At 42.3% G+C, this 20946-nt stretch overlaps 2 protein-coding genes across 9 annotated transcripts in view; one reads left to right on the forward strand and one right to left on the reverse strand.

The window, feature by feature from the left end:
* The window catches only part of MOB4 (MOB family member 4, phocein), a 15615-nt gene extending 11491 nt beyond the window's left edge, over nucleotides 1–4124 (forward strand). Inside the window, exon 8 of the mRNA XM_075934253.2 lies at nucleotides 1431–4124. Within this exon, the coding sequence (XP_075790368.1) occupies nucleotides 1431–1562 (132 nt within the window). The 3' untranslated portion in view covers nucleotides 1563–4124. The remainder of the gene's footprint in view (nucleotides 1–1430) is intronic.
* RFTN2 (raftlin family member 2) overlaps nucleotides 1–20946 on the reverse strand; it is an 84974-nt gene that overhangs the window by 7039 nt on the left and 56989 nt on the right. For 2 of the 8 annotated variants that reach the window (XM_006117920.5, XM_025182036.3), the window contains exon 10: nucleotides 26–18924. In XM_006117920.5, the coding sequence (XP_006117982.3) occupies nucleotides 18655–18924 (270 nt within the window). In that variant the 3' untranslated portion in view covers nucleotides 26–18654. Of the gene's footprint in view, nucleotides 1–25; nucleotides 18925–20946 lie in introns of those variants that run through there. The other 6 variants (XR_003088305.3, XM_006117921.4, XR_012905399.2 and 3 more) reach the window with 6 other exon arrangements.

Raw genomic sequence — 20946 nt, forward strand, 5'->3', positions numbered from 1 at the left:
TCATGTATATAGTACTTGGAACTGCTTTTTTTTTTTTTTTTTTTTTTACTGACTTAATTTTAGAGTCAGGAGGTGTGAAAGCAAAAACAGGGTAAGAACTATTATGGGGAGGAGTACAATGGGTTCACATACAACTAGAGCCTGTGGACTATAGTAGCTGCTAAGACAGAACTGGGCAAAATAAGGCCCATAGGCTGCATCCGTCCCACCAAGCCACCAGCTCTGGCCCATGGATGCTGGGGAGAGTCTCAGGCAGGCTCCCCGCTTGCCTTGCTCCACATGCACGCCACTCAGAAATGTGGCTACAGGGCAGTTTCACTTTAAAAACTGAGCAGGAGGTGAGGGGGAAGGCTCTAGGAGCTGCTCCTGTCACCAGCACAATCCCATTGGCCAGAAACTGGCCAATGGGAGCTGCCTGTTTCAATAACAGGCAGTCACGAAGCACAAGGAGCTCATAGTTACTCTGAGCACATGGCTGCAGCCTGTGCAGGAATGGGGCAGGCAGGGAGGCTGATTCAGGAATAGGTTGTTGGCTGGTAAGTCTCCTGGCCAGAGCTTGCCTCTGGAATCGCAGCCCCTCCCTTCCTCAACACTCTGCTTCCCACTCCTGCCCCCCCCCCCCCACTCCACATACCCAAATCCTTTGCCTCCCTCCTGCACCCATACCCCCTCCCAGATCTAGCACCCCAATCCCTTGCCCCAGATCACAGTCCCCTCCTGCCCTAGCTAACAACCCAAATCCCTGCACCCTTTTTGTACCTCAGTTCCCTAGCCTACGTCACAATCCAACCCTCTGCACTGCAGTCCAGTGCCCCAGGTCACAACTGCCTCCTTCACCCAAAATCCCTCCCTCACCCCAAGCTCCATTCTGCACCTCCCTGCTCCACCCTACATCTCCTCTATTAATATCGTGGAAGAGCGCAGCCCTCAACCACTTGGCTCCCCATAAAAAATTACTGCCCACCCCTGCGCTAAGAAGTGGCTGAGCTTAAAGTTTAATTGGGTTTGGGGGGCGGATTTGGTTACTAAAGTTTAGATGCCTATATACAGCTTTTGTTAGAGCTTTGCATAGTGGACCAGTTGACAGAGTTGTTTATCTGATTTCATGCTTGGCATAGTAGGACTTGAATTTATATCTATTCAGGTGCTTTTAAGATTGAGTTATGAAAATAAAGCTTACATAGGTGCTGTGTCCACTCTTATGAATATAAAAGGGGGAAATAAAACTATTTTGCTAATGGATTTTGTGTGGTATTATTAGATGTAAGCCACCCACTGTTTCTAAAATTTACACCATCAAAAGGACAATTTATTTATGCTCTAGGATTTTTATGATGCATTTCCCACAATTCAGTTTGAAATATTCCTTTCTCGTATGCCATAATGCATTATATTTTATGTTGGAATTCAAATATTTTTTCCATCCTCAGAATGAAACCTTTTTGTGTCATCGGTTCACTAAATTTGTGATGAAATATAATTTGATGTCCAAGGATAACCTGATTGTGCCAATTTTGGAAGAAGAGGTGCAGAATTCAGTGTCTGGAGAAAGTGAGGCATGATGGGAATTGTGGTACAGAAGGCAACTGAACTGAATACACAATTGACATTATGTACTGTATATATCATTTTAAACACTTCAATCATGTATCCTTATCATAGCTTTGTTTAGTATACTTTTTGTATGCTGTGTGCATTGCCTTTTAATATGGGAAATTCTTTAAGTTATTCATGAACTGTATATTCATCAATGTGGCACTCATGGTTTTTAAATAAAATTAGTATTATCTGTTTATAATACCTGTTAATAAAAGAATTTACAGTTGTGTAAAATTGCTGCTAAACAATCATTGGATCACAATCCTCAAATGTGTCTGATTTAAAATATTAGTGAGACTATGGTTTCACACAAGCCATTTTCTAATGAAATAGCAATGTTAGCCGTGGTTCTGAGTTTAATACATATGTTAAATTCAGACTCCTGCAGGAAGGTCTTTGTAATTGTAGCTTACATCTAATTTTTTATTTTTTTTAAATAACTCATTTGTTTCAAAGTTTGCTTCTGCTTTTGGGTGTGCATATATAGTATCCTTGAACATGTATATGCAAATGTTAAACACAACAACAGTATTAGTAATACCAAATGTATATTTTTGATCTACATGAGACACAGTTGTGGACTTTCTGGACATAACTTTCTGTAACAGTGAAGGCCTGTATACATCATGGAAGTGATGTGTTGAGTCTTAAGTCCAGGAAAGATTTTTTTTTTCCTGATGAAAAGTCCTCCACTTTCATTCCTCCCAGAGACTTCTCAACTTTTCTTCTTGCCTATAGTAAGGTACTTAGTGGTTTTATACCTGTGCATATGTATAACAACTGCTTACAGATTATACCTCATCTTATTCATATTACACTACAGAACAATGTAGTAGCATAGTCTTGTTCATAGTCTTAGTGGAGAAAAAAAAAGAACTCTAGCCTTGCAATACTTTGATTCATATTGAGAGTATGATTAACAATGTGCTTTCCTCTATTCACCTGGATTGTATCCACTCTTAAGTGAAATACATCCATACATATGTGGAGTGGTTTGCAGATTTGCAATAGCTCACAAGTTCCATGAGTGCTACTTAATGGTGTTGAATTGTCCACAATTTGATTAGACTTAAATGTTTTAAAGAGTATTCTAGCAGACTTACTGTTAATGATGTACATAAATGAAGAAAATCTAAAAGTACTAGCAGTGTTCTTATATTAAATGGATCTTATCTAGGTAAGGTTAGTTTTGTGGCTTCTTCACATAATAGAGACTTTGTTGTCATCAACCTGTTTAACTATTGAAACAGGTTAAAGTGTTGGCCTTAGTGGGCCAAGCCATTTATCTAAACTATACTTCCTCTTGAAGTTATGCTTACCTGAGAAGTTATGCTAATTTATTTTTGAATAGTAATTTATTCAAAATATACTGAACATGCCTTAAATAGATAAATACAGAATCTTAGAAGTCAAAATATACCCTAAGCTACTGTATCATTTGGATGTAAAGGGAATTTAAACAATGAGAGCATGGAGTGATAAAGATCTTCAAGTTCTGCCACCTTGGGCAGATTGTTTTGTTTTCATTTTTAAAATTATATGTAATGGTCAACAGGGTCACTGCATCAGATACACTCTTAGGGCATGTCTACACAGCACCCTTACCTCAAAATAAGCTATGCAATTTGCGCTATGCAAATTGTGTAACTTATTTCAAAATCTTAGTTTCAAAATAAAGTGGTATTCTGACAAGTCCTTTAGTCCTCGCGAAAGGAGGGTTGCAGGGACACCGGAATAATGTGCCTGTTATTTCAAAATGTACAGTATTTCAAAATAATGGGTGTGTTTAAAGATGTGGAATTGCTATTTTGGGATACTTCCAGTATCCCGAAATAGCCTCACTCTCTAATAGCCCCAGTGATTAGTTTAAATTACTAAACTTGGATACTTCAGGTTTATCCTATAGAGGTTAAGATGACTTGATATCTTGAAATTTGCACCCAGGGTAATGGATTATACTTTTGAGGTAATAAGATTTAGTTAACTTTGTAACAATCTGCTGTTGCAAGATAGACCACGATATGTTTCTTTTACCCGGCCACTTCGACAAGTTTACATTGGCCAAAATGACTGGGACGAAAAAAGCTGGTGCTTTTCACTACTTTTGTAAATTTGAAGCTAGTGGAGCACTGCTCAGAACTTCCCCTTCTTTCATGCTTTGAGTTCTAGTAAAAACTTCTGCAACAGTTAACCTTGTTTGTTCTCATTCATATAATATTATGTCATACTGTAAAATTGACTCACTGTACTATCTAAGCTGAATATAAAAGACCTAAGAGAAACACTGCTTATATTTTTCTTGCTACTGTTTTCATGAGTACTCTGACAGTGTACACACACAAGCCTGAGTGCTACCATAAAACTCTGGCTTGTGTAAGCAAACCATTGATTTGTTCAGTAAATATTTTAATGGTTCCATTTACAAACTTACATTCTTCTTAGAGAGAAACTGAGCTACATTTGTCTTTTGAATTAAGTTGTAATTCTAAGACCCAGAATTAAAAAACTATTTTTACATATCAATATATGTTGCTACATGTTTCTCATTTTTTTTTCCTCCTCCAAGAATGCAACTAACTGGATACTACATGCTTCCTAGAGGAAGTTCTGTGCTCTCCCCTCTCAGGATACAAAATATGGTTGGAGGTCATAATATTCATCATTTAAGAATGTAGAAATGTTGTGATTTACTCACATCTGTTACTCTGAAAAGAGTTTGCATTTATGCCCTGTTTTACTTTAGTACAAGCGTTAAATGATTCTGGAATATCAAGTAAGTGAAGGAAATTCTTTTCATAGATCTTCTCGCTAGGTATTATTAATACAAATACCTAAATAAGTGGCCTGAATATAAGCAAAGAACAGCTTTCAGGTTTTTTCCCAGAGCCATGTATGTCTTCTGATTTGTATTACTTAGCCACAGTAGTTCTGCTAGTCAACAGTAAATAGACACTAAGATTTTAATTCAAAATACAATGCTGATTGTCTCAGTCTGGGCAAAGTAAATCAATATTAAAAATCAAAATTCCAACTGTCCTGTCCATTCTATTCACTAGGTAGCAGGAAAATGTTAAAACAGCAACCTGAACTCCTCTTTACTAAGAAGAGCAAATATACAAAATATAAATAAAACGTGACTAGCTTTTGGTAAAGAGTTTAGAAATCTAATCAAAATTTGGCTTTGTTTTATCACCATAAATTGTTAAAGGGAAATATCTCTATATATAACTTGATAAGAGATTTGAACTGTTACTAAGTGGTATAAACTACTGTGGTCTTAAGTAAGGCAAAATAAAACTCTTGGTTGCCTCTAATAATAAAAAACTAGTCACAAATACAAAAAAGGAACTTGACTTTACAAAGAAGCCACTAGAAATCTTATGTATATAGCACCTTAACTGCAGAAGGTGCTTAAGGGAATTTTTTCCACTTGCTGAGGTTTTTCCCCCTCAAACTGTTGTAGTGAAAATGAATCTGTTACAGGTATGACACAGACACGAACTATTGTGTTTAGACGCATATATTATCAGAATCCAGATGTAGTGAGAAATTGTATTTGTGGACAGGAAATAATTTAATAATTTGAAAGTGTAAGGTTTTTTAGAAGCTTATGAACCGTCTTACTATATTCAAAATCTCTATTTTTAATGTATTTGTATTTGTTATGGTGTACGGCCTAGGGAACCATTTATAGTTCACACATGTAAAATCAATTTTTTTAATGCTGTGTAATCAAACTGGTTACTTGATTTTTGTCTGGAGAATTAGTCCATGTGCCAGTAAATAACACTAGCTTGATTCTTAATACAATTTCAGTAATTTTGTAAAGACTAGTTCACATAAGAGTACGTCTGTTGCAAATCTAGTGAAGATATAAAAGAGACACTGGAGTATGAATATGAAAAAAACAGTGTCTTGCCACTACACTTAGTCATTCTGATTAGATTTGTAAAGCAACAAGAACTGTCTCCCATTTCGAGAAAGACACTGGCTGTAGTATTTATAAGGAGTGGGTATTAAATAATTATATATGAATGAACATTAAAATGCATTAAGGTATTATGCCTAATAAGTATTCTCAAACAGTACTATATATCCTTCTCTATCAAGGCAGCTTCAGGTTTTAAAGACAAATTACAGACTGCTGTAGACCTGTGGTTGCAAGTTACATAGCTCTATTCAGCATTATAAAGGACACTGTAAACTTAATCATAGTAATACTGATGACCAGCACTTTTACCATTATTTCTGTTTGTAATGTCCCCAAACCCTCTCACTAGATGAGGACTTAAATTCTTGTTTTATGTACTTTTTTGAAGTTAGGGGACAGAAGTCCAATGCCTTTTTATTTCACCACTTTACTCCTATATGATCATAGTTTGAAGGTTGCACCACCACCTACAGCAGCACAGAAGTAAGGGTAGCAGTACTACAGCCCTCCTCCCATAGCCTTGTGACACCGTCCACACACACACATGCAACCCTCTTTGGGTCAGGATTCCTACAGTTAGAATACTGTGAAATTTCAGATTTAAATAGTTAAAATCATGACATTTATGATTTTTTAGATCCCATGACTGTGAAATTGATCAAATTGGACCATGAATTTGGTAGGGGCCGACTTATGGGTTAAAGCAGGCCTGGGCAAAATAAGACCTGCGGGCTGGATCCGGCCTGCCAAGTCACTGGGTCTGGCCCACGGAGGCAGTGGGGAGCCCCAGGCAGGCTCCTCTGCTTGCCCTGCACACAGCTCAGAAATGTGGCTGCAGGGTACTTTCTCTTTGAGTCTGAAGGGGAGGTGGGGAAGACTCAGACGCTGCTCCCACCCAAGCACAATCCCATTGGCAGGTTTCTGGACAGACAGTAGCCAATGGGAACTGCCTGTTTGAATAACAGGCAGCCACAAAGCACAACCCTCTTGTTCACTAATCAAGCACATGGCTGAGCAGGCAGAAACATTTTTAGCTCTGCAAGCCTTTAGCTCTGCAGGCAGGCAGGCAGGCAGGCTGGTAAGGCTCCTGCCAAGAACCTGCCTCTGGCACCTCGGTTCCTCCCTTCCCCAACCCTCTGCCTCACACTCCTGTCCCTCTACTCTGCCTGCTCCCATATCCCCTCCCAGATCTGGCACCCCATCTCCTGCCTGAGATCACAATCCCCTCCTACGTTAGGTCACGTTCCAAAACCCTGCACCCCAGTTCCCTGCCCTAGGTCACAACTACCTCCTTCACCCAAACTCCCTCCCAGATGCCATTCTCCCTTTTGCAACCTAATCCTTTACCCCAAGCTCCCTTCCGCACCCCCAGGACCTGCAGCTCATCCATTTATAACAGAGTGGCCCTCCGTCAAAAATTTTGGCCAACCCAAGTTAAATGCTCAATGTTATTCGCTGAAACAACATCTGCAACTTTTGTATTTATGAAACGGCATGGGTATGCACAAATCAAGTAGTTACACATTTAACTATACCATTCACAAATGCTTGCAGTGAGCTCTAGCTATGCAATCACAGCTGCAAAACATGGCTTTTAACTTGAGATTATTATTCTCTTTGAACAATGATTGTTTTAAATAATGTGTGAATTAAGTCTTTATGAAAACTTGTTTAGGAACATCAAAGTCCTCTATTTGTTCCAGTATGATGTACAGACACCTGCAGGTCAGATGCCTGTTGCCTAGCAATATTTCAGCCCTGACTATGTGGGGTCACTTTCTACACTGAGAAGATAATTCGGGCTCTGTGTGCATGCAATACTTGCATTTCTTCTGAAACTGCCAACAAGATTCCCAAATAGCTCTATATCTGACAAATTTTTTTTTTTTTTGGTGTGGCACATTAATTGGGAGCTGCTATATAAGCATTATCCTATACAATACTTTTCAGCCACGTATCTCAGGAGACGATGTGGAGGAACATGAAGCTCCAGTGAGTTTGCTTCCTTTACTGTCTCCCTTACACACCTGGGCTATGTCTACACTGGCGGCTTCTTGCGCAAGAACATCTTGCGCAAGGGTCCTTGTTCAAGAAGTCTTGTGCAAGAAAACGTCCACACTGCCATATGCAAGCTGTGCTTTTGTGCAAGAGCGCCCATGGCAGTGTAGACGCTCTCTTGCGCAAGAAAGCTCTGATGGCCATTTTAGCCATAAGGCTTTCTTGTGCAAGAAATCCCTGCCGAGCGTCCACACTGCCCTCTTGCATAAGGGCGCCCGCGCAAGAGGGCTTACACCTGTTAAAAAAGAGAGTAGATCTTGCGCAAGAAGCCCTCTCTTACCACGCCGTACTGTAAATTTCCTTGCGCAAGAGCGTGCAGGCAGTGTGGACGCTCTGCGGATTCTTGCGCAAGAATGGCCATACTTGCGCAAGAAGCTGCTAATGTAGACATAGCCCTGATGTCTGGCATAAGAAGATCCTGCTACTTTATTTGTAGGTAGGGACAAAATGAGTTTCTGTGGTCATAAGGGCTTCTTGTCCTTCAACTTTCCTTGAGGAAAGCAAATGCTCTGATTTCTATTATTGACCATTCTCTCACCCAGCTCCTCCCTGAGCAGGTTTCTACCAGATTATTTTGAGGCACCTTTGTAAATAATTATCCACTGTTCAGGACATAAGGCATTTGGCCACTGAATACACTCGACGGGCTTATGGTGCCAGTTTTCCAGAGTCCATAGAATCATAGAATCATAGAATAATAGGACTGGAAGGGACCTCAAGAGGTCATCGAGTCCAGCCCCCCGCCCTCAAGGCAGGACCAAGCTCCGTCTACACCATCCCTGACAGATGTCTATCTAACCTGTTCTTAAATATCTCCAGAGAGGGAGATTCCACCACCTCCCTGGGCAATTTATTCCAATATTTGACCACCCTGACAGTTAGGAATTTTTTCCTAATGTCCAATCTAAACCTCCCCTGCTGCACTTTAAGGCCCATGGATCCACACATAATGGCTGTAACTAGGGTTATTTCCCTTATTACTGACTTGAATTCATCTCCGTTTTGGAGTGCATTAGGCCAGTGTGGGTCTAAGTCCCTCTCTAGTAAGTGTGTCCTCCATGTTCCTGCTACCAGGATTTCTTGGGAGAAAAGCTGTATGCAGAACGGCAACTGCTGCATGAACTCCAGAGGAAATTGGGAGAATAGAACCTTCTAGACTTTCAGGGATTGCTGACTGAACCATTGCCTGTTTCTCCTTAGACACCTCTTCAAAGAATGAGCATAAGACTGGTGAATTTTCTGTCTTTGTGTTGGATGGGGAGGCACTCCGTATGCTGCCTGTGCTGCAAGCATGGCCCAGGCAGCTCCCATTGCCTGGTTTCTGGCCAATGGGAGCTGCGAGATTGTTCTGGGGGCAGGGACAGCATATGAAGTGCCCCCCCCCCATGGGGCACATGGTGTGCAGTGACGTACCTGGCCCCCGCAGCCAGCCACTTTAAATGGCATGTGAGGGCATGGCAGGCAGGGAGCCTGCCCAAGTATCTTGCTGGGCCGCGGGCGGGTGGTGGCCCGGATTTGAAGGTTGGGTGGGCTAGATCGGGCGCATGGGCCATATTTTGCCCCCTCTGAGCCAGATGAAGAGTGAAAAAGGCCAGACCCAATCCTGAGCCTCATGGATATGTCTAAACTCCATTTGGCTTTTTCGAGGAAGGGTGCAACCCAATTGCTTAGATTAGGGATTGGGATTCAGAATGAGTTTGCACCTGGTCTTTGCTTTATGGGACCAGCAAACCGACAAAAAGAAACGCATTGGTTTTTGAAGTCTTCACTTAGAGCCTGTTTCTCTCACAAAATATAAGTCAGCGGTGAGTGTAAAAGTCACTTGTTGCACTTTGTTGGTGCCCAGAGGAAGCCTGACAGACGCACTTAGATGTGTTCTGTACACTCGGTGTTACAGCGGTATCAATGTGCTTCTGGCACAGCAGCCAAAATGTCACTTTACAGCTGTCTGATTTGTCATGGCCACCTACGCTCGAGCTGCAAGAGGGAAAATTTGCCAGAGGCCATGTTTATTTAATCTCAGTTCCCAACATGCCTGAGCTCCTATGTAATTGCACCCTAGAATGAAGTTAAATAAAGGGTCCAATCATCAGCTGCTTAAAATGCCTGCCTGCCTGCTGGCATGGGTTCAGCTGTAGTAGCTCGCCTATTTAGTAGAGCAGTCGTGCCAAAAGCTTGACAAGACTTTCATTCTTCACTGGTTCTTCCTTAACACTCTAGTGTTAACTTGAGGGGGGCCCAACTCACAGGTCTCGAACCAAAGCTTAATAGTAGGATGAATTCCCTTATGCTGAATACAGGACTCTTGGGAAAATGACTCGTATTCAGGCGAGTTCAATGGCAATCAGAACTAGGCAGCAGAATTGCTCAAATTAACATCAAGTTGGCTGAGGCCCTGTTAAAGAAACACTGCGTAGCTGGAGTCTTTTTATTTACCTTCCTTAGGGTTTGCATGGGGAGAGGTGACGCACACACGAGCCTGTGCATCTCTCTCATATGGGGATGGGCACAACCTGATCCACCCCTCCCTACTCAGAGTTCGTCTCCCTCTCTACCTGGCTGGTCCCCTGTGATGGACCTGCCTCTCCTGCTACTGCATCTTTTCAAGGCAACATGCGGGGGGCACACGCAGATACCTGACTTCCCACCAGAACATGACAACAGCCCTTCGGCACCATGAGGCAGGGAAAGGGTGGGAGCTACTTCCAGCTGCAGGAGGGTGGGGACAGGGGTAGGGATGTCCTAGCCTGTGTTTTTCCAGCCGTCTTTTCTTTCCTCCTCTACCCCTCTCCTGCTCCCTGTGGCTAGAAGCAGCTTGTCCTTCCTGCTCGCACAGGGAAGAAAGTCAGCTAACACCTTCAAGCTGCTACTGGCCACCAACAAAACCCAGCTGCCTATTGGCTCCAGCGTAGACAGGAAAGGGTTGAACCCTAAGGAGGAATTGAGCAGCAGGGACCAGGGAACCTGGCTGCAGGGGCTTCAACAGAGTTGGCTCAGCAGTGGGACAGAGGACAGCGCAGCCCCACGCTGTCTAAGGGACAGAGCAGCTCAGCACTCCTGGGGGCAGGACCTAGGGTGGGGGCAGCATGTGAAGAGGGTGCTAAGTGACCTTGCCCGGGGACCTGCAGGGTCCAGTTGCAAACAGGTTGCAAATAGCTTCCTCCCTGCCACTCCAGAGCCTACCTGAGAGGCGGAGAAGCTCCCCATGCCAGAGTTGTGTGGGGCTTTGGCACATGCAGGCTTGGCTCCTCCTGGCCAGCGCCCTGGGCCACAGGGTCTTGAGCCTTCCCTGGGTGCCAGCCCAGCCAGAGGTGGGGGTGGGCGGAAAGGAAAGAGCCTGCCAGCTGGGCTGTTAGTGAGCTGAATGGTTTGATCAGGGGCTGGTTCTACAGTACTGGGAGCAGGATGCACACCGGGGGGCACTGGTACTGATGGGAAGAACGAGAAAAAATACGGACAATTTGCCCATTTTTTAAAAAACCCCTTTTGCCCATGAGCCGTTCTTTCAGTCATTCTGAGAAAGAACGGCTCTTACGCAAAAGGGGTTTTTTGCACATAAAGGCACCGTCTACACAACGCTTTTTTGCACAAAAACGTCTTGCTCAAAAGGGAAAGGAAGAAGGAATGCAAATGAGCGTGACATATGCAAATGAGCACTCCATTTGCATCTGCACTTCCACAAGACACTCATGGTGTAGATGTAGCCTAGCAGTAGTGTAAGAGTACACAATGGTTCTCTGCATTTGCTGTATTTCTACACAACTCCATTGAGCTATTGACTGGCTATTAGGACATGCTGCTTCATGCATCAGATTTAAGTTTGGCCCAGAACAGTTTGCTGACCTAGACTATGCAAACAGTGCTTCTGTGATTGGGGAGAAGGCCCAATTTGTCCTGTCCCTAGAGGTCTCCAAGTCATGACCTGTACTATGGAGGAGAACATCTCCTGGCAGAAAATTAAGGCCCAGTTCTTCAGAGGAGAATCCACAGAGCAGGTGGGGTCAAGTACTGTGGAGAGCATGGACAGCTCATCTACCTAAGCTGCAAATAAAATTCAAATGGCAGCAGAAGAGCAGATATTCTTCTACTAATAGGTCTAGATGCTTCCTGCGTCCTTTGTCTCAGCTGAGGCAAAGTTCAGGGTCTGTAAAACCTTTGTATTACATATACTGCTGTACGGGACCCTCTTACGGGCAGACGGAGCAGCTCGAGGCATTCTGTATGTATTCCCAGTGACAAACCCTGGCTGCGTCTAGACTGGCATGATTTTCCGCAAATGCTTTTAACAGAAAAGTTTTTCCGTTAAAAGCATTTGCGGAAAAGAGCGTCTAGATTGGCACAGACACTTTTGCGCAAAAGCACTTTTTGCGGAAAAGCGTCCATGCCAATCTAGACACGGTTTTGCGTAAGAAAGCCCCAATCGCCATTTTCACCATCGGGGCTTTTTTGCGCGAAACACTTTTTAGCTGTCTACACTGGCCCTCTTGCGCAAATACATTTGCACAAGAGGGCTTTTTCCCTTACGGGAGCAGCATAGTATTTGCGCAAGAACACTGACAATCTTACATTAGATCGTCAGTGTTCTTGCGCAAATTCAAGCGGCCAGTGTAGACAGCCGGCAAGTTTTTCCGCAAAAGCGCTTGCTTTGGCGGATAAACTTTCCAGTCTAGACGCAGCCCATGAGTATAAAGTGGTTTGACTTTGTGTAAAACATCATGACCTCAAAGAGCTGGTCTTCCTTCAGTCGCTCATTATATTCAAAAGCGGTCTGGTGGCCAAGATGGCCATAAATATCCCAGCACACCAGGCTCTCAACTCCTCCCCTGATGCATAGAGAGTTGCATGCCTTGCCCTTAAGAGGTGTGCCACCTGTGGCGTCTCCCCAGAGATTTGTGGATTCACAAGACTGTGTCAGATATGGGATTTTCACTACCTGATTCCTGGTGCAACGCCATCAGCTGTGAGCACTCTGATTGGTGCAACAGGTCTTAGGAGGCGGTGTGTGATTGATTGACTGATCTATTACTTTCCTCACGTTCCTCTATTCTAAGTGTGGTCTCTGTATCAGCAACCAGTTCCCTTTGTATATGAAGGCCATAATTACATTTTTGGTTGTTATACCACAGTGCAAGTTTACCGCTGATTTGCTGTTCACCACTCCCTTTCAATATACCTGCTCTCCCAACAATATCTGCACACGTTATTCCCTTTCCCCTCCAGGTATACTAGCTGGCCTTTGTCTAGCCTGAATCTCCATCCATATTTCAGAAATTTCTAGGTCTCATGTTATTTCTCTATCCTGGGTAGCTATCCCAAAATCTAACATATTGTTCATTCCCCTCTTCTAGGTTACTAGGAGCTCAGTCTTGGGAAGTACTGCTTGTTCTCTATATCCCATGAAGTCAATGCGGGTTAAGGGCAGTCAGTACCACTTCATAGGGGTTAGACACTAATATATTCTTACCGGATCCAATTGAATTCTTAGCTGAATCCCACTATGTACATTACCCCAAATGCCATCCTTTGGCATTTATTATTCATTTATCTTAATGTTTTTTCAGACTGTTCATTTTCAGTGCAAGTGCTCATGAAGAATCCACATGAATTAATATCCCAACCAAAATTTCACAGGACAGAGTGTAATATTTTAACTTTTAGTAAAGATTTAACAGCTACTTTATTCAGTAAGCCTCCAATCCTGCAATGAGCTGTGAAACTCACTGCTGTCTCAGGGCCCAATTTTGTAAAAAATTGCAATCAAGTTTGATGCAGTTTTCCCTTGTAAATTTGTGCAGATTGTTCATAGTTTAATTATCATCTCATTTTGTACATCCTCTCACCAACATTTCTTCTACTATCTTACTAAGAACCAAAGAGAGACTTACCAGAAGTAATTACTTGGACCGTTCCTTTCCCTTCCTTTTCTGAATACGAGTACCAAATTGTTTCCAGGTCTGTTTCTCCTACAGCTTCAGAAATAATTGTTATCAGTTTGATAAGTTTTTTAGCCAATTTCATTTTGCCTTAGAAGAGATATAATGAGAATCTGTGGATAGGTATATCATTTTCTAAGCAGTCCACATAGCTGCCTTTTATCAGTAGTTATTTAGAATGTTTTAATTACTTTCAAATTGTCTGTACTACTTTATATTTGGTTCAAAATAGATTGGAAAAAAGCAGTTCTGTAGCTCAGCTGAATGAAGGCCACAAACGCGTTTTGTAATGGTTGCCAAGCAGCAGTAGATTTGGATTGCTGCTGAACTGGCAAATTGGGGCCCAGTCCTGCAAGATGCTGGGTGACTTAGTGTTAGTGTAGTGTGAGTTGAGGGTGTGCAAAACTTGGCAGGGCAGTGTTCTGAGAGGTGAAAGGCTCTGTGTCTCATTACCAATCCCCATCAGAGCTGCTTTTCTTCAATTTGGCCACCAGACAAGTTACTGCTTTTCCTTAAGGAACAATTTTGATCCTTCAGGCTGTTCTGTACTATCAATCTTTTATTCTGTATTTTATTTCCTTTAGATGAACACCACCTGCCCTGCTGTCTGACTGTATTTAAGTTTCTGATGTTCCTTAATGCCAACTTTTGAAATGGCAGTCTCTCTTAAGTGACCTCAGTTCTGTGAAGGAATTTATAGGCAGAGGGTGAAAAATTATGAAGGCCCTAAAGTTTGTTGGTTACATGGCAAAATAAAATAAAAAGCTCTAGTATACAGAGTGAGCATTCTGGGAAAATCAGGTCTGAGTTAATGGTATGTATACTAGGTCTCCTGCAGCGGGGGGAGAAGAAATTAATGTGTCATCTATTAGATGAGTGAAATCCAAAAGTGCTGGGCCTCAGTACAGCTAGATAGTTCCTGAGTATAAGAATAAGTGTATGGGAGACTGGCTACAGCTTCACTATTTATCAAACGGGTTTATAGAACTGGGAAAGGATTCACAGAAGCTGCTAAAATATTAAAATCTGATTATCACTATTGAAGGCTACATCTAGACAGTGGCGCTATTTCAGGATACCAGAAGTATTCCGAAATAGCAATTATCTGTCTTTAAACGTGCTCGTTATTTTGAAATATAGTTCAAAATAACAGGCGCAATATTCCGGCGTCCCTACAACCCTTGTTCCACGAGGTTTAAGGGACTTGTCGGAATAGCGCTTTATTTCAAAATTTGGTGCTGTGTAGACAGCACCAAATTTTGAAATAAGCTATTTTAAAATTACCTCGAAATAAGCTACACAATTTGCTTAGCGCAAATTTTGTAGCTTATTTTGAGGTAAGGGTGCAGTGTAGATGCACCCTAAGGGACAAAGACAGATCTAAGGTTAAAGCTTCCAGGGAATGAGGAGGAAAACAGAGATAATCAGATTTTATTTTTACTGACTTTCAAGGTGTGGCTTATTTCGCAGTTAACAAAGAAACCAACAAACCCCTGTCTTTCTAAAAGTGGGACTGTGCTAGAAAGCACTCTTTCTGGACAAACCACACATATCTTTTGAAAAAAACCCTTGCCCCAACATGTAAGTGGCGGGAATCTAGCAAAAAGACTTTTGAGAGTATGGGGGAAAATCCTTAATTTATGCAGATGGGCAAGACAATTTTTTATTTACATTGCTTATCTGAGATCCCAACTGCTGATCTCAGAGACAAATTTGTTCTAAATTAACGTATGTTATATTATTTTTTGCTCTTTTTCTGAAATGTACATATTTAACTTCACCAAGAAAGAAAAAACTGTACTTACTTTAATGGTCTTTAGTGATAACTTGTTATTTGAAGTTGAAGTTAAATTTTAAGTTCTCTGTATAGGACTAACTGCCATTAACTATTCAACATTGGGATACAGGTTAACCCTCTCCCCTGAAAAGTAGATGTACTAGAGTTTTTATAACTTGAAAAAAATCTTTAAGTTTGCATGTTACAAAGTTCTTGGTATACTGTAATGATACATTTGCTGATTTCCTTTGTATGTGTGCATGCTTGCGTGCGTGGATTTTAGCTGCTTATGCAGATCTGACTGGTGTAGTCTCTCTCTAAGGATTTATTGTATGTTAACTATCTTTTAATGGCATTTTTATTTCTGGTTACCAAGTCAAGCATTCAAAAGTTAGGAGATGCCAGATTTATGTTAACTATCCCCTTGTGTACTGATTGAAGCAGGGGTCCCACAGAAAAATAGCATGTGATCACACAAGACTTGATCACCAAGGAGCCAAGTGAGGGTTGCATAAATTTGGTATTTACTAACCTGCAAGTGCTTGACTTTGCAACCGAAACCTAAAGTACTTGACTTTCCTTTAATGTAATTTTAAAGGAAAAAAAGTAAAACCTTTCTATGTAAAACTGAAAGAACTCCTACACCCCCCATTCCAGCATCGTCATCGTCATTGGAAGGTTGAATTGTCAATAATGTAAAACAAACCTGAGATTCAGGACTAATGATGTTACCTGATTGCAGAAGAAGGCTTCATCCCAAAGGAGGATTGGGTTACTGGCACTATGTGCTGGACTCGTGGAAGCAGTTGAGATGTTTGACTTAGATCTCTGCTCCTCCTTTGGGAGATAGCATCCTATCCAAAAATGGGATAAGATGCTACAGTAATAGGTTGGGTCTGTGTGGCTGAGGACATAGGGGGAGCCCCCTCTAAGCTCTTCCACCAAACACCACTACGATAGCCACACTGGCTATTCCCAGCATACCCAGTTGTGTGTGCTGCTGTCGAATGAATTTAGCTCTTAAATCTTTCAAATTCAATTATTATTTTGACACGTTGTCAACATTTTCCTGAGGAATTCAAGAGAGAGGGAGAGACTGGAAAGGGCAATTTTAACCATTGATAATTCAGCCAAACCTGAATGGAATTTCATGGGACAAGTAAAGGCACATCTCTAATCCTAAAAGGCACATCTCTGCAAATTTTAAGAGGCCTTGTAGTTTCTCAGAACAACCAAACAAATCATCCATAATCTTCTACAACAGAAAAAGTGTCAGGCATCCTAAATGAAGGGGCTGTTACCAGCTCCTAAAATTTCATCCTCTAATGTGTGTTATTATTGGGATTTTCTGTAAAAGCAAAACAAACAAAAAACTCTAGTGATAGAAATGTAGCCGTGTTAGTCTGGGGTAGTTGAAGCAAAATGCAGGACAATGTAGCACTTTAAAGACTAACAAGATGGTTTATTAAAAAACTCTAGGGAATTGAATTGAGCCAAAACAGCATCAAGCCTTTCCCTGATTCAGTATTGCTTATTACACAGGAATAATGTAAACATGTTATCACCACCCCGCTGTCCCATGAGGATCCCACTGTTCTCCTGACTGTACACTGTGAAATTCACTATCTTACCACTCTAGGCCAAAAGTCCCTTGGCAGTCAATTAATACTGTTCTCTCCATTGCTGATCTCCACGCTAGCAAGAGAACACAATGGCTGCCTTTGACGTACAGATATTCTATTGGAATATAGGCACTTCCATGGAGATGTACATGGGCTAAAACAAGAGTGGGAGTTTATCTAATGCAGTGTGTATGCAAAGTAGCTAAAGAAAGAGAAGGGTCAGTTAAGCATGGCCTTCTTTCCAGCCAGTCGTAAAAGAACCTTGACTGTCTTATTTACAGCACTGTGTCATTCTTTTTTTGTCCAAACCTGTTCCCATCATCTTAACTGAAATTAGTGATCGATTACTGATTGATCCTGTTAATCAAATGCCTTATGAATATGCATGTCGCAGGTTGTGGTTATGTGCATAACTATGTTAGGATAATGCAAATTTTAATTGCAATCACCTTTATCATCAGCACAGGCATTTCTCTTTGGCTTCCCCCATTTTCCATTCTTTTCCTCATTTAAAATGTTGGCATTCTCTATTATTTAAATAGCAACTTTCTAGAGGCAATGACTGAATTACGATACTAGCCTAAAGGGCCCACTATTGATCAAAATAAAGAATGAAAACTGTTAATTTATTTTGATACTAATGACTTGGTTCCAGATGTTTTTAATAAGCTAAATGGCTGATCAAGTTAGGCAGTGACTGAATAAAGTATTATTGCAATACGGCTGCAGAAAAATCATTATTAACACCTTTCCAACACAGTTACATTAATATTAGAGTCTCTCAGTACCAAAGCCACTTGAACTACTCTCCTTGAAGGTACTGATCCAGAATAATTCTCATAATTATCACTGAAAGCAAGAATTTTCTAGCCAGGAACTTGATGAACAGATGAATACATTTTACACATGCTGATACATGTATTCAGTTGAGACATAGCTTTTATGTTTTCATATATGAGCTATATACAAGCAGCATTACAGTGCACCTATAATCTTACTGGTAACACTCTTTGCACAGCCTTCCAAATGTTCGGTTTCCATTAACTGGTAAGGAAATACTTAGCTATGCTCACTGTGCCCTTGGAAGCCAATGGGTCGACCCCATACAGCTCCTGCACATTCCCATTGCCCTTGGTTCTAACTGCATGCGCATATGCAAGTTGGAATGGGGGTTTGAGTGGTAGGTACATTCTCCAGTACTCCAGTCAGACTAAAAGTGCAGCTCTGTCTAAGAGATTCTGGATTTAAGCAAGGCAAAACCTGAAAATCACAATTAAGCCTTAAAAGAACTGTCAAGTACTTTAGAGTTAATTTTTTAAAATCCTCCAATACTTGCGATACTCTTTTAGAAAAGTATTCCTCTACATTCCCTCTGTATTTCCCTCTACCTGTGGAAAGCACTGTTTCCCACTCCCCTCCCTTACAGCACAAGTCAGAATTGATCTGCCAAGTTTGCTTTCCTGTAGTTTACAAGTGTCATCAAGAATATCATTCATGAAGTTAGCAGAATTTTACAAATGTATGTTCCATTAAGAACAGACATAAACCCAAGGTATTTTACAGTAGTAGTAATATTTTCTATCTGTATAACTCTAGAAAGAAGCAACAGATATATAAACTTGTATCTGAGAAAACCAAAGGGTTATACGAATGAATATAAAGTAATGTAGTAAATTCAGTCTTTACATTTGTTTTAAATATTTACAGTTCCCTCCAAAGCAGTTACTTACTTGGTCACATACAAGTGACCTGAGTGACTCCATCTTCCTGCTCAAACTGTCCATCATCCAGTTCCCTTAGCACACTATCACTACTGTTGAATCCTGAGAAGCTTTCATATTGGGTAGATCCCTCCTTATTCCAACATTGTTTAGAAGGAGATAGATGAAACTCATCATGTGGATGTCCACTTTCAGCCGGGTGAGACACAGCTGTGTCTAATCCAATACTTCTACTAGAAATTTTGCCTTTCTCATCACTTCTGAGTTGCCTTGTGGATTTCTTCTGAAACAAAAGAGGCATTTGAGCATTGAGTTAAACAGAGTACAGGCAAAAACTGAGTTAGAAAAGACTGAGTTCCGTAACTGGTGTTCTTCAAGATGTGTTGCTCATGTCCATTCAACATAGGTGTGTGTGCTCGCCACATGCACTGGTGCCAGAAGTTTTCCCCTCAGCAGTACCTATAGGAGCTTGTGTCTTAGCACCGTCTGGAGTGGTGCACACATGTCATGCTGTAGAGGATGGTCCCAGGCCCCTCCCTCCTCAGTTCCCTTTTGCCAAAAGAACTCAAAGAATTCTGACAGTGGGGATGGAGGGCGGGAAGCTAAATGGACATGAGCAACACATATCGAAGAACACAAGCTACAGAACAGATAACTGTCTTTTCTTCTTCTTTAAGTGCTTGCTCATGTCCATTCAACATAGGTGACTGTTAGCAGTGTCTGTGGATGCGGCTAGGAGATTCAAGAGCATGCAGACTGCAACATTGTTCTTCCAAAGGAGATGCGTGATTGCATAGTCGTCTGTGAAAGTGTGCACCGAAGACCATGTTGCCTCTTGACAGATCTCATTCGCCAAGAAGGCTGCTAATGAGGCCTGAGCCCTAGTGAATGAGCCTTGATCCAATCTAGGCCTGGGATGCCTGCTAGGTCATAACACATGTGGATGCAGGTGGTAATCCATCTGGATAGTTTTGGGGGGCAATAATTTTGGGGGGGATGATCCTTCATTTTTTCTGCATAAGCCACAAATAGCTATGTGGACTTACAGAAGGGGTTTGTTCTCTCCAAGTAGAATGCCAATCCCCTCCTGACATCCAAAATGTGCAGACGTTGCTCCTTATTGGATGCATGAGGCTTCGGGTAAAAGATGGGAAGGAAGATGTCTTGCTCATGGGGAACACTGAGATCGCTTTTGACAGAAAAGCTGGGTGTGGCCTCAGCTGCACCTTATCTAGAAAGAGGACTGTGTACGGTGGCGCCTATGTTAGCGCTCGTAGCTTGGAGACCATCTTGGCTGATGTAATGGCCACTAGGTAGGTCACCTTCTTAGACAGCAGCCAAAGGGGGCAAGTGGCCAACGGCTCTGGAGGTCTAGTGAGCCTAGCAAGAACCAGGCTGAGATCCCATTGTGGGAGTGGGGCAGGTGCCTGTGGAAAAACCTTTTCCAGACCCTTCTGAAAGTGATGCATGAGGTCATGTGAGAAAACTGAGTGCCCCTGGATCTGCGGATGGAAGGCTGAGATAGCTGCTAGATGGAGGCCAGCGCAAGACTCTCCTGCCTCAGAGCTAAGAGGTACTCCAGGAGCCGCTGAAGTGGAGCATCTGTGGGAACGACTTGCTCTACTGTACTGCTACTGCCGCTGAGCGTGTGCCTCCACAGGTCTGCACTCAAAGGTAGAGGGTGCCGGGGACTTGGCATGATGTCGTGGTGAGACCCAGTGGGGCTATGAAAGGCCCTCTTATCCAGCCACATGGGAGAGCACGAGCGTCCAATACTCAGTGAGTAGTCAGCTGCATCTTCCTCCCTATGTCTGAGCCCATTTGGTCCCGTCGATGACAGCACTGGCATGGAGAGTATGTTCTGCATCTCCTGAAAGGCTTCTGATGTGGAGTAGGGCTGCACACTGACATTATGAGTAGCGACTGAGGTAGACTGTCCATGGTGGGGTTCGATGGACAGTCCCCTTTAGCTTTCCCCATGTGGTTGGGGGAGTTATCTTTGGCTGACTTCTTAGCCCTCTTTGACTGGGCCAAAGATGCCCGGTGCCATGTGGACAGTGCCAGCGGTGCACCTTGCACCAAAGCTGCGGTACTTGGTGCCAAATCGGAGAACAGCTCCTGTTGCACTAATGCAGACTCCATTAGAAGCATCTTTAAATGAATGCCCCTTTCTTTTATGGTCCTGGGGTGAAGAGAAGTGCAAATCCTGCATTTAGAAGAGCTGTGGGATTCACCCAAACAAGGAAGGGAATCAGCGAGAGGGCTGCTAACTGGCACAGGCCTGCAGCACGCAGTGCAGGCTTTA

The sequence above is a fragment of the Pelodiscus sinensis genome, chromosome 7, assembly GCF_052426305.1.
Source record: "Pelodiscus sinensis isolate ZL-2025 chromosome 7, ASM5242630v1, whole genome shotgun sequence".
Classification (NCBI taxonomy): domain Eukaryota; kingdom Metazoa; phylum Chordata; order Testudines; family Trionychidae; genus Pelodiscus; species Pelodiscus sinensis.